This window comes from Thalia democratica, chromosome 5, assembly GCF_965202585.1.
Source record: "Thalia democratica chromosome 5, ktThaDemo2.hap1.1, whole genome shotgun sequence".
NCBI lineage: Eukaryota > Metazoa > Chordata > Thaliacea > Salpida > Salpidae > Thalia > Thalia democratica.
Window position 1 is genome coordinate 61,959,387 of NC_139169.1, and position 14,915 is coordinate 61,974,301.

At 26.4% G+C, this 14,915-nt stretch overlaps 1 protein-coding gene across 1 annotated transcript; it reads left to right on the top strand.

Moving 5' to 3' along the window:
- Nucleotides 1-7: 7 nt before the first annotated feature.
- Nucleotides 8-4,786, top strand: LOC145836712 (N-alpha-acetyltransferase 11-like). Its single transcript, XM_082944493.1, has 4 exons — nucleotides 8-16; nucleotides 385-473; nucleotides 3,444-3,600; nucleotides 4,571-4,786. The coding sequence occupies exons 1-4, from the start codon at nucleotides 8-10 to the stop codon at nucleotides 4,784-4,786; spliced, it is 471 nt and encodes a 156-aa protein (XP_082800619.1).
- The last annotated feature ends 10,129 nt before the right edge of the window (nucleotides 4,787-14,915 follow it).

Below are 14,915 nucleotides of genomic sequence, written 5' to 3' on the forward strand. Positions count from 1 at the left end.
GAACATTATGGTCTTTGTTTAAATGCAACTTGAAATAGAAATTTAAACTTTCACTGAATATTCAATTGAAAACTTGTTTGCACATAATAACTATCATACAGTGAAGTGTAGAAGTTGGTAAGAAACAACGGCCTGCGCCGCATAAACACATGATTTTGTTTATAAACGTCTTCTTTTATTTAAAGAAATTTTCTGCATATAGTTTGTTTCAAGTAGTAAAAGTGAAATAAAAAAGTTTAAAAGTTTAAGAATAATGGTGAATTTTAATTAAGTAGTCTTTTTTACCTTTCAACTTAAATCTATCAAACTCACCAACTTGAATCTCTTATATATCTCGATTATGCTACAATTTAATGGGTAACTAGTTATTATTTATTATTTCAGGCTGTACGCAGGACGCACAGGAGACTGGGGCTCGCCAGAAAGCTGATGGACCAGAGCTGCAGGGCCATGGTTGAGTCTTTCGGGGCGAAGTTAGTTTTGTTATTACGTGTGCTTTTTTTCATTAAATAAAATAACAACTCTGATTGCTCAGAGCCGCTTTCAAAATTGTTGTAGTATCCGAGTCAAATTTAAATTTGTAAGAAAGTTTTGGTTTATAGTTTGAGATCGAGTTAGTGATAAAAGTACCTGAAATCTGTACTACCTCTTATAATGTTGGCCACGGTTGATACTTTCGGAGCAAAATTAGTTTTAATTATTTACAATATATATAAACCCTATGTTAATTGATAGTAAAAACTGAGTTTTCAAATAACAACTAAGAAAGCCTATTGATAAAGTTGCAGGGTTGATTCAGTATATACAAAGCTAGTGCTAGTTGTATTTATCTGTTGTTTTACATGATTTTTTCAGTTTAGAATACTCAATATTTTTTATAAAAGGAAAACTGTGACAAAACATTCAACTTAGCTAATGTTGTGATTGAGAAAGTCTTAGGTAAAATCGTCTGTTACATATTCTACTACTTGTTACACTACCAAGTTGTAGTTGCTAAAGTTTTGTTTAGTGGTTTGACCCAGTAAGACTTTTGTTCGATAAAATAGATGTTAAATAAAAATTGCAACACATTTTAGTTTAGGTTATCCGTTGTTTAAATAACCAAGTAACATGATTAAATATTTAGACCAAGTTAATGATAGTTTATGTAACTAAAGTTTAAACTATATCATATGTTTTAGAATTTTTATCAGTTTATTATTAGTTTATCAAACTAATGAGACATAATTTACATTTCATTCAGTTAGTTCCAAATTAGTGTGACATTTTAAGTAATTAAAAATTTATTCAACTAAAAAAGTTTCTATTAATCAGTAATAGTACTTTAAATATTGGACAAATAAGTGCTGTAATATTTATATGGGTTTTAACATTGCATCTAGAAACTAAATTTAAGAATTATTTACCAAAGTGTTTTATTATTTACATTTTATTTACTAACCAGTTTTCCCATCAAAAGTTTGTTTATTTTATTTAAAACTACTGTTTCATTTTATCGTGAAAGACCTACCATTAAAACTCACTTAATTTTTTTAAAGTGTTAGAATAAAAGCATTGTGCATGATGTATTTATTTTATTACTCATGTTTATAATTTAATAAAATAAAATAAGTTTGACAAAAGGGTTGATCATGCCAATTCGATCATCAGACCACAAGTTTCGGTAGACTGAGACCGGTTTCGTCCTTATTAGTCCTAATAAGGACGAAACCGGTCTCAGTCTACCGAAACTTGTGGTCTGATGATCGAATTGGCATGATCAACCCTTTTGTTAAATTTGAGCTTGTCTCACGGCAAACGAAAGTCCGGACTTGTTCTGCAGACTTTCGCCGATTTTGTTGATTAAAATAAGTTTGTTAAGTATTTTATATCTTTATATCTTGCTTTAAAAAAAAAATTCAAAAATTTCAGTCTGTTATAGTTTTCTTAAAAGTAAAATTTGCGCAAAAAGTTAATTAGATTTTACCTTGCTCAAGTTACCTTTTTAACCGAAGTTTAAATGTAAAATTGTATTTATTTCAACATATTATATAGAAAACAAAACAGTTAAACTATATTTTATACATTTCGTGCACATTATAAAATCAGTTGTACTACCTTATAAATGTTCGAGTTAATATTTTTATATTGTAGCACATTTCTTAATTAACTTAATAAATCCGACATAATATGTAGGCAACTAAAATATTTTAAGTTTGTTCATGAACATAGTATCGTTGTTGACTAGTTTTTTTTTTTAATAATTTTTTATCAAAATTATAAGTAAATAAATAATTAAAACTAGCACTAAATTAAAATCATAAAACCTAATTAAGATAAAATGTGATAAGAAAGTTAAAATTTAATGTAATTTTTGAGTTCTACAATAAAAGTTTTTTACAGGTGGCCAATTATCACACAAACACATAGTGAACAATTAAAAACATCTTAAAGAAAGTCTAAGGGTAGCATTTCTTGATTTTATGTGTTTTTTATCACTTTTGTAAATTTTCTTTAAATTCCAGTTTTTTAAACTAGAAATGCTACCATAAAATTTTATTTGAATTGTTTTCAATGTGTTAGTGTTATAATTAGCAACATGTAAAAAAAAAACTATAAGTTTTAAGGTTGCATTTTTTGGATCTTATACATTTTGCATTGGGGTGGTTTTTAGAAAACCGGTTGGTGAAATTTTGTTCAAATCATCTAAAATTTTGCACAGGGTGGTTTTATGATATTTCTAAACCATAAAAAAATCTTTGGTTAGAAACTCAAAAGTAGCTGTAAAAATAAGTACCTTACAAATTATGTAATTTTCACAAAAACTTAAGTTTTTCTAATTTTCATTCTGACATATATCACTTATTAATCATATCTTTATAAAGATGACTAATAAAATTTATTTTCCTAAATATTCAAGTCCAAAATCTATCTTACTTTCTCAAACATTCATGTCCCTGAAAGCATATTGTTTTGACAATGATACGTGTCACTAAGTCACAAAGACACATTCAATTGGCATTTCCACTGCGCGTCCGAGTCAGCAGTAGAGTAGTACTGAGGTTGTATAATATAAATAATTAATAATTTTTTCCAATAGGTATGTTCCACTGCATGTCAACAGAGCCGCTTTGGGGTTGTACGCTGACACCCTGAATAAAAATAATACCATTTACAACTGGGTTTCTCAAACTTCATTTCCCAAAGTATTTTTTAAATAGCCCCTTTTAAAGAAATTGAAAAGGCTATGGCCCCCTTGTACCAAGATTACTCAAAACTACCATGAATAAAACTTAATACCTTTTTTATTATCCTCTTCATCATCAACTGCAGAATATCTAGTGTAAGTTTCAATTATGACCTCATGGCCCCCTGTGGCTCCTTTACTGCTCTTTCTACCACTTTGGGAAACCCTGATTTACAATTTGTTGTTAAATAATGATATTTTTTATATTTACAAATAGGTACGTTTCACTCCACGTAAGGGTCAGCAACAGGGCAGCACTGAGGTTGTACGCCGACACCCTCAAGTTCCAGCAGTCAGAAGTGGAGTCCAAGTATTACGCCGACGGTGAGGACGCTTTCGCCATGAAGAGAGACCTCACTAACCTCATCAGCAGTGTTAGTTTTTATTTATTTTATTTATATGTTTTATTTATTTTACTATGCGGATATATCTCACTAATCTAATCAGTAATTTTAGTTTTTATTTATTTTATTTATATGTTTTATTTATTTTGCTATGAAGAGAGATCTTACTAATCTAATCAGTAATGTTGGTTTTTATATATTTTATTTATATGTTTTATTTATTTTTCATTGTGGATATATCTCACTAATCTAAATAGTAGTGTTAGTTTTTATATATTTTATTAATATGTTTTATTTATTTTGCTATGAACATATATCTCACTAATCTAATCAGTAATGTGTGTTTTTATTTTTTTTATTTATATGTTTTATTTATTTTAATATGTGGATATATCTCACTAACCTCATCAGTAATGTTAGTTTTTTATATATTTTATTTATATGTTTTATTTATTTTTCTATGCGGATGTATCTCACTAATTTCATCAATTATGTTAGTTTGGTAAACAGAGATGCAAAAAAAACAAAAACAAAGTACAATATGATGTTAGAATTGCAAATCGTACATTACAAATATTCGGTGCAAAAATAGTGTAACATATATTCTATGGGAGTAAGAATTTTGATGTAAGCACTGACGAGGTCTTTGCCCGAAACTTAGCATTAAAAAGTTTTGAAAGAATAAACGTAGTATATGTATTTAAATCATTCTCTTTACCACCCAAACCGTATGTAGTTATCTAATTTAATTGGTTGAAAAGCTCATTAAAGTTGGTGGTAGTTTTCACAGTTTATAAACTTTACACAAAGATATTGTTGTTATTTCTAATTTTATTGATTTAAACTTACTAATTTTATGACATATCGCATATCTTATTTAGTTTTGAAGTATTTTTTAAACAATGTAGTATTTAATTTAGAGGTAATAACAACTTATTAATAAAAGTTTGAAAAAACTGTAAAAACCTGGAATTTGAACAAAATACTTTTTTAAACACAGTTGAAGAAGCCCGAGCCTTTCAGCATTCCTTTCGTAAACAAGAGAAAAAACAAGCTGAATGGAACCCAACACCCGGAAATAGTTGAAGCCGAGAACATTCAACCGCATGGTGGCGCTGGCGAGATGGAAACTGACGAAATCGACGATTGCGCAGGGGTGCTCGCGGAAGACAGGATTTACGAGGCTTTGAAGGAAAAATGTTCATTGAAAAATTAATTTAGACGTTTGTTGTTTTGTACAATTTTCAGAAAAAATAAGAGTTGATAATATTTATGCGAAGCTGCAAGAGTTTTTATGTTAATGTTTATTAAGTTATTTTAGTGAATGTTTAGCACAAAATATTAGACAAACTTTGTTTCATTTAGCTGTTTAAACTTTGAAAAACAAAAGCTTTTAAAACTCAGAATTTTTAAGTTAAAACACTAAATGAAAGACAGTTTATCTAACATTTTGTGCAAAACATCTCATCAATAAGTTTAATTTATTTTAATATAGGTATAATTTTTGCAGTTGTTATATAATTTTATCTAGCTTAGTCCCTAACTTATTTGAGATTTAAAGGATTGTATATTTTGTTTGGCTAAATTGAAAGTTTTTGTGATAGTTAGTATATGATAAATAAACTCTTATTTCTATTCTTAAGTTTTGGTTTTAATAAATTAATTTGAAATTTTATAAAAATAAAATGTTTTGTATTCACTGTTTCAGTAGAGACTAAACAAAAAAATAGTTTGTGTGAGCTTGTACTTTTACGTTTGTTAGCTTAATTTTATTTTGACATTTTAAAAATTATAGGCAAATATTATGCACTAATCTTTCAATTATAAACTTTACACAAAGACATTGTTGTTTATTTTAAATTTTATCGACTTAAACTTAAAAATTTTATGATATATCGCATATTTTATTTAGTTTTGGAATATTGTTTTCTACAATAAAGTGTTCTATTTAGAAGTAATTTCAACTTATAACAGGTTTGACAAAAACTCAGGGAATTTTCAAGTTGTAGAAAATCTTAGGTAAGCTCAGGAAATTTTGATTTTTTTTTACTCAGGAAAACTCAGGGCAGTTTTGTTTTTTTCAAAAAATTTCAGGGCAGTTTAGATTTGTTTTTAAATCTCAGAGAAATTTTTTTTCTAGATCTAGAATAAGTTTCAATATTTTGTTCAAAAATGTATAATTATTTTAAAATTCCTTAACAGAAGTTTTTTAGCCTTGCGGCTAGTTCTTCAATGTTCTTAGGATTTAAACTAGTTTATTTAGTTAATTTATGAAATTTCTTTTGGGACTAGAAAAAAACCCAGTGAAAGTTATTTGACTCAAACAAGTGGGAACCCTGAAAAAAACTGGAATTTAACATTTTAGGCAAAAAAAAAACACAAGAATTCGAAAAAATTTGAAAAAACTGTTAAAACCTAGAATTTTGAAAAAGTAAATCACAAAAAACCTGTAATTTAAAACAAATTTAACAAATAGAATGATTAAATTTTGATTTGATACAATAAACTATCATACACAATATTTTTTACTGTATCATCTAACATTTTGTTTGTTATTAAATACGTCTATAATTTTTTTACTGTATCTTTTCACTATTTTTAATAATTAATATTAAAGGCATTTTTTACCTTACATTTAGTTTTAAACTCGAAATGTGCAAAGAACCTTGTGTTTTCAAAATCTGGAAAAAATCTAAAAACGTTTGGCAACCCTGTTGTAGAGACTAGTTATTTTTAATATTTTAGAACAAATTGAAAAAAAAACTTTCATTAGCAAGTTTTGTAATATATTCAGCTTATATTAGGTAAATAATAAATAAAGTGAATTACTTTATATTTTGCAACACATAAATAGTTTTGAATGTCTTGTGTGAACATTAAAAAGATATTTAAAATATAAACAGTTTTATTTTAGCGATACAATATAGAATGATATTACTTGACATTATTTTAAAAGTTAATTAAGTTTTAATTGCACCCTTTGAAGTGCATTTAGAGAAAACTTTACAAAGTTAATTTCATTAATCAAACGACTATCCAATGATAAGTTTTTAGCTAGTTAACATAAATGTGCATTTCCCAGAGTCTTTATTAATAATTTAGATTTGTATATTATCAAAATTTTTAGCTCGTCTACTAACTAAAACTCATAGCTATTAAAGCTCCATATCAAAGATAGTTCAAATTACCCACTACAATGACATGCTAAATTTTTATAAACAGTACAAAGATTAAATGATCTTACTAAGACTATTTAGACCATGGTGTCCCAAACTTTTTTTTTCCAAATTGCCCCGTTTGAAAAAATTAGAAAAACTATTGCACCCTACTACACGACTACTCAAAAAACTACCATAAAAAACGCCTAAGAATTTTTTTATTGCTCTTTATCTGCAACTCGAGAATATCTAGTGTAAGTTTCAAAATTACTATTAAAACACTTAAGACTTTTTTTATTGCTCTTTATCTGCAACTCGAGAATATCTAGTGTAAGTTTCAAAATTACTATTAAAACACTTAAGACTTTTTTTATTTTTGCTCTTTGTCTGCAAATCAAGAACATCTAGTGTAAGTTTCAAAATTAATATTAAAAACACCTAAGACTTTTTTTCCCCCCACTTTTGCTCCCAAATCGCCGAAAGTTTTAAAATTGTCCCCTTTCGCTAAAAAGTGTGAATAAGACATAATAGCATTCCACCAGGGTTTTTCTCAATTTCATAATAACTTTCTCTTCACAACAGAAAGTTATTTTCTTAAAATAGAAATCGAATCTTGAAAAACTACATTTTGTACTTTTTTACAATGATAATATTTTAATTAGGTTTTAAGTTTGATTAACAGAAAGCTTTTAGCCTTTTCAAGTTTTAGTAAACTTAGGCTGGTTTGATATAACTCAGAATTTTTTTTCTTTTTATCTGGCAACCATGTAAAAAAATAGTTAATTTTTTATAATGTATTTTGTTACAGTTAGAGAATTAATTATTTAAAAAAAAGTTTGATTTAGGTTATCTACAATACAAAAAAGTATTGATTTTATTTACTTAACTTATCACTGAATTTTCTAAGGAGTACAAACTACTTAAGACGCAAAATTCATATTCAAAATATAATATTTTTAAAAATATTAAAAGGTGGTTCAAAGTAAATAAATGTATAAAAGTGACCCATAAATGTTTTTCAAGCTCGGTTTTTACAGAGAGTTAGTTTGTAAGTAAAATAATAGAAATATTAAGTTTAACTTATAAAGATTTGAGAAAACACACATTATATTAGTCAATGTAAATTTTATTCAAATAAATATTTATAACTTAAATACAAGTTCTTTGTGTAGCTAAAAGTTATTTAAAGTTATAACAACAAAACTTTCTTTGGTGTGACTAAAACCAAAAGATCATTCAAACTAAAACTGTGGCCCGCGAAGATTTTGGAAATTTGAAATTCGGCCTGCGAGCACCAATAGCCTGCCGACCCCTGATCTAGACCATAGTGAAATTCTTGGTTGTAGATAGAACAACTAAACTAAATTTAAGATAAGTAGAATTTACAATTAGTTTTCTTTTACCTCTAAGAAAAACTAGCAGCCAGTTAATTTTTTGTTTATTGTAGTTTTACAACACACGTTTATTAAATGAGGCAAATAACTTTTGTCAGTAGATTTTCTGTTATATAAAATTGCTGATTGAGTGTATGTTTTTAAAAAATGTAAAGTGCTAAAACCTAGTTTAAGTTAAGTTCCCAACAATTGAGTGAAAAAAGTAAGAAAGGTTTTAAAATAGATAATTTAATTTTTTGTTAGTTACAGATTATTTTTTGCTTCATTAAATAAAAAATATTAACTGAAAAATAAAAAGATTCAAAGAGTATGTTTAAATATTTTTAAATAAAAAAGTTCTTTTTTTAACATTCTTTGAGGGTTTACAAAGATAACAAACTTGATACATAATATCTTTTATATTACTTTGAACTTAATAAACTAAAAAATATGTGATCGCAACGATTGACAATAAATAATCAAAAAACCAAGGCAGACACTAGTGGCGTCTTTTTGTTACGGGGTGCTGCAGATTGACATTGTCAAGTTAAAAAAATCCTCTAGTTTGAAACTTTTGATAAAAATCATAAAGGTAACGTAAACAAATAGGCTAATTATAAAAAAAACCTTTAACAAATTTCTTTTAATAAGTTAGCAGTCAAATAAAAAAAATAAATACATTTAGAAAATATCTTATACCTGTATATTTCACTACTTTTTTTAAACAACTTTAGCTACTTTTTTGTAAACTTTATAACATGGTAGTTTCTGTATTTATTAAGATTAAATTTACTAGCTTAAAATTAACACTTTTTAACTAGAAATAAAAAAACATTGTTTTAATGAAAATAAACTTTGTGCTAGTAATTTGATAAGAAATAACAAGGTTATAAAAAATTATTTATTAAATAATCATCTAAAGTATCTAAAATTTTTATATAAATGACAAAATAAAGACTCAATAAAATTACTCAAAAAACCTACACGTAATAATATTAAAAAACGAAAAAAAGTTGTATAATAAATTTAAAGTTTTTATAGATATCTAAAAACTTTCAGTAACTTAAAAAACATGAAAAGCAAAGTTTAGTCTGACATAGCTTTCAATATAAATAATAAACAAATAAAGCAAAATTTTTTTAAAAAGTATTTTTTGTAAACTAAATAAATAAAAGTTATAAAATTATCTGAAACAACTAACTTTTACTACAAACAAAATTGAAGACAAGTCAGAACTAGTTTTAATATACAAAATTAACAAATAAAGCAAAATCTATATAATATAATAGATCAAAATTTGCAAACTAACAAAACTAAAAATTGTAGAATAATCTATAAGCATTAATATCTATATAATGAAATACTAGCTAAAAATATAAATTGTATCTGAAAAGAAATGAAAATTAAAGTTCAGTCAGAGTTAGCATTCAATACACAGAATTTAATAAAAAGTAAAATATTTTAGTAGTTCACTACTTGCAAAATAATAATATTAAAAGTTTAAAAGTAACCCTTGAACCATAACACTTAACAACCACAAATATTAATCAAAAACCCGAAACAATATCAACTTAGTTATGTTCTATCTTTTAATGATGATAGGAATATTGTTTCTTTTTAGATGAAATGCATCCTTCTTTCTTTTTTCTCAACTAACATTTATATAACCTTCGAATAAAAACTTTTACAAACACTAAGTAGATCTCGACCAACTGATAGCGCACTTAAGGAATTAAGTCTTGGCTGGCCCATAGTGTTTCTCAGATATTTTTTTTTCTTTTGAGAGCTGAAAGTTTTCTTTCAGCCTCTGTTAAACACATCGGCATGGCTATTAGTATGTTCAAAAGCTTTTCGATTTCAGTGAATGACTTAAACAAGTTATTTTTTTCCATACCTCCCAAAATTTTAACCAGACCACACTTATGCATTTATTTTTTTAGAGGTTTTGCTACATCTGGATAAAATGCTTTTACTTCTTCTATTTTATCTAATTGGAATGTAGACAAATACACGGTAAACTTTTTTCATCAGATAACTGAGCAAACTTTCTATACAAAACTTATTAACAAGTTTTTATTTTAAATAAATGCATGGAATTTGTGAGTTGTTAGAACAGCATAAAGTTTACTTAAAAGTCTACAAAGTACAGTCAAGCTGTAAAAACTTATTTTGTAAATGCTTTAACATCAATTTAAATATCAAGTAAAACCCGTACAGTAATGAAGTATTATTATATTCATTGTAAACAATTTTTTGTTATTTTGTTCAGAACTAAATTTAATAAATAAAATAATGAAATGCAACTAAGGTATAAGAAAATAACACATAGAGGGCTTACTAAAATTATAAATATTTACCGGACTAAAATTTACATTCGATAATATACTTCATACTTAATAAAATGTCTACTATTAAAAAATTAATAACTTTAATTTAATTATTTTATTTGTTTAGTTACCACCTAACGTTCATTAAAAACCAAGTTCAAAAAACATTTACGTATCACTTTTGTACATTTTTCATATAAACAACAATTTTTTCTTGCACTTTTTGGAATATTACTTATGTAAAACAATCTTTGCGAAATAAATAACTTGCTCTCTTTGAATAATTCAGTGATCTTTTAGGTAGTTTAGTAAAATAAATTTATACCAGTTCAAACTTTATTTACTGCAAACTTATTTTAAGTCGTTTTTAATTGGGTAAGTAGGTTTATTTGCTGTACATGTAAAAAAACCTAAACATTTTTAGTTATATAAAAAAAAGGCTAGTTTTTTTAATATTTTTTTTAATAATACAAAAACAATAACATAATATAATTCTGTAAAATGTATTTATTATCAATAAAGGAACATTTTTTACGTATAGAAAAAACATTTACTTTAAGTACTAGAGAAAAATGTTATAAATTAGCTTAAAACAAGTATTTCAATTTAAGAATTCTTTTAAAATAAACTTTCTGCACAGCCAAAATAAATTACAACTGCTTTTACTAGTACACTCTACTTTTAAATAATATAATAATATATTTTAAAAAGTGTTAAGTAATTTCAACCGTACCATTTTATTAACGTAAAGAACTACAAAATTGTTTGTAAAGAAAAAAAAAAAAAAACTGTTGCTGAGCATTAATACCGAAAAATATATTTTAACATTGCATAAAATTTAAAAAACATTTAAGAAACTCTCTGTTTTATTGAACGTTAGTATAATGTCAATAAACAACAATGAAGTTTTACTATGGTTAAAACCTGCGTTAAAAAAACCTTAAGCATTGATCTTATTTGCTAGTAGGAAAAAAGCACGGTTTATTTGCTTGTTTAAAACAAGTCTTGAAAAATTTAAAAGACGGTGTTGATTTAAGGCGTGTAACATGTGAAACAACTAAGTTTTTGAACCTTGTCCTGCTTATTTTTGAGTTTATTTGTGAAACGGTGCTGTAAAAGTAAAAAGGATTGATATAAACTTCATTTAAAAACATAGTTTCGCACTTAGTGTAAATTAAAAAAAGTCGATTTTATATTTGAATACCGCCAAAGTCAATTGAATTTCACGTTTAATCGATTCTACTATTTTTTAAAACACCCAAGTCTCACATGTTAATCATTTCACAGCAGAAAAGTTTCACAGACAAACAACAAAGCAATGAACAAAACAAGACTCGTACGATTCTCGTGGACGCGATGAAAGTAATTTTCTTCAAAATCACAAGCATCCAAGTGTTTCAGGTGCAAACTCAAAAGAAGAGTTTGCACAGAATGCGCGCCACCTTAAAACACAAGCGCGACGTGGAAAGCGCTGAAAGCGCTGCAGGCCACGAAAAGCGCGAAAAGCAGCAAGTTTGCGCGGGAACGCTCAGATCCGGAGTTTGGCGGGTTTTCATCTTCACAAAAGGTTAAGGTTTTACAAAGAGCGTGTTTTTCATAGTCACACGTGTTGGTTTCCATCTTTCCACCGCGAAGCACAAAAACGCATCTGTAATGACCGCCCGATCTCTCGCCGTAGTCGGGCTCGGCGTCAGACGCCCACTTGAAGACGAAGCCGGTGTCGTTGACGGGGTCGGAGCCGTCTGAGAACACGAACGGGTTGTCGGTGGCGTTGGCAGCTTCACTTATGTTCTTGACAGTGATTCCTATCCAGATGGCCGAATTGCTGGTTTCGTGATAATCCTCGATTAAACGTTCTGCTTTTACGGAGTTTACACTGTGAAAAATTGTTTTATCGATTTCGATTTACTACTTCATGGTTTTCAATCTTTTTGATATATTTAACGTTTTATTGTTTCGTTTTAAGAATAGCTTTTATATGTTTTTACTAGTATCAAGTTTCGTGTTTTTTCTTTTTTTTATGACAAAAACAAATTTTAAAATTTAACAACTAATGATTAAATTAACTTAGTATATGTTTATTTTACAGTAATTGAACATCAAACTTTATGAAATTGGTTATCTACGCTTATAATTTGCTTTTTATTTATTTAAACGTTTGCTAAAGAACACTTATTAAACGATAAAATAATTGTTTCAGGTAAAATATAATTTAATGTAATTAATCTTTTTATGGCAGCTGCAAAATACAAAGACCCTATTTAATCATCAAAAAAAAATTTTCCCAGCAGGTGTTTACATCGCTATATATTCAAAGAGTTCTGTTTGATCTCTTAAGTATTTGATAGCTAGTTTTCTTTAAGCGGTTGTAGGTTTAATATAAAATAACTAATATGCTGCTTAATTTTTTAATTTACTTAACAGTGTCAGAAAATTAAAAAAAAAAAAAAAACAACAATTTAACAATAATGTAAATTTTAAATACTTGATATAAATATATATTATCGACTTGATAACCGAAAGATTTTTTGCACACTATTTTGCTAGGACACAGTATTTTGAGCGTTTTTTGTCGTTAAAAATACAGTATTTTTTAGAGGTCAAAAATAATTTTTATTGTTGGTGTTTAATAAAAAAGTTTAAGTTGCTAACATTTTCAGATAAATGTTCTCTTTTTTTAAAAATTAGGTCTTTGTTCTGTTATAGGTGGTGTTCAAAAAAAGTTACGCTTTAAAGTTAAAAAATATACTTCTATCTTTCAAGTTATTAATCACAAGTAAAGCTGATTTTTTATTACAAAATATATCGTTATACAGCTATAGCCTTTTTATTTATTAGTCATTATTTTTGTACTAAGTTGGTTTTTAAATTTTCTGAAGTATATTTTGTCGCATAGTTGTACTTTGTTCTATTAGTCATTGTTTAGTATAAGTTGGCTGTTTTAACTTTGTAAAACAACACTGTTTTTCTATAATTTGTTACTTTTCCTAATAAACTAGCTTTAATAACTATAAAACAAACTGCATTTTTATTCTACATGTACAAGTTATAAATAAATTTTTTGCTACTACTAAAAAAATCCCTAACACGACCATTATTTTGATGTAAAGTTGCTCTTAACCGTAAAATCAATATTATAAACTGTTATTAATTTTGTACTATTAGTCTTTTTATTCGTACAATTTCAGAATTTTAAACGATAAAAAAAACTTTTATTTAAAAATGCAATACGTTTTTTATAGTTTTATTTTTTAAGTTTAATGAAAACTATACCTTTATTCAACAAATACAAATTTTTGAAAAAATTGTTGTAATAGTACAAAAAAATGTATTTGACCACTAAATCGTGACTATCCACTAAAAATTATTTTTAATCAAAAGTTTAAACTATAGCATATACTTTAGTTTCATTTGTCTTTATTCTTTATAAAGTTAAATTGACGTTTTAAGTTTAGATAAACTATAGTTGCGTTTTATATATTTTTTTTCTACCGTTTTAAATTTTTAGATTTAGTAGCTACTTTCCAAGATAACAAAAGCTATTGTCTACTGAAGTCGCATTTTAAATAATTCGCTATTTACTCATATTCTTTTTAGGCTTAGAATTGTAATTTTGCTTTGTTTGTCATTTTCTGTACAAATTTATTCTTTTAAAGTGAATGTTAATTTTCTTCGAGACGACATAACTTTAAAACAAAATCTATAAGTTACCGTAAATTTGGATTTTTATTCTAGGTTTTAAGTTTCTAGTTATTTTTTTTCAAAATACAAGATAAATTGTATAACTAGCTAAAGTGATTTTTGTTAGTTACATATATTCATCACATAGTATATTAGTCACTGAACTTTTAAAGGAGCTGTTTTAACTAAAGAAATAACATTATTATTTTAAAAGTTTTAAATATATTATATATAAGTTACAAGTTACTTTAAAGTTTAAAATTAAAATAAGCTAATTATAATTTGAATTACTTAATGTTTTTTTTTTTAAGTTGATAATTTAGTTATTAACTAATAATAGTTTTATTCTGCAGTTATGATTTTTGGATGAAGTTTATATAAATAATTTAAAATAAAGCTTTTCTGCCTACTACTACAGTCCCTTCTTTTGTATAATCTTCCTTTAACCATAAAATATTTATTTATCATAAAGTTTTTATTTTTTAAAAACATGTATTCGTTTTTTTAACATGTATTTAAAGTTGTTGTTACCAATAAAAACATATTATTCTTGTCTACTTTAGTTTTTTGGAGCTGCTTTTTGATCATAATGTTTATCTTATCAAAAATTCATTCCTTAGTTTATTATTTTTATATGAATTTGCAATCAACCTGTCCTTGAGGTCTTCCGATGCCATACCACCCGAAAGACTTTCGCATGCCTCTTTGGATTCTGTAAAGCTCGCCTTGTTTTTCGTTATTTCATACTTTTTGATGCACTCTGTAACACAAATTATATCCTTAATTCAAGCTCATTAAAAACTCCA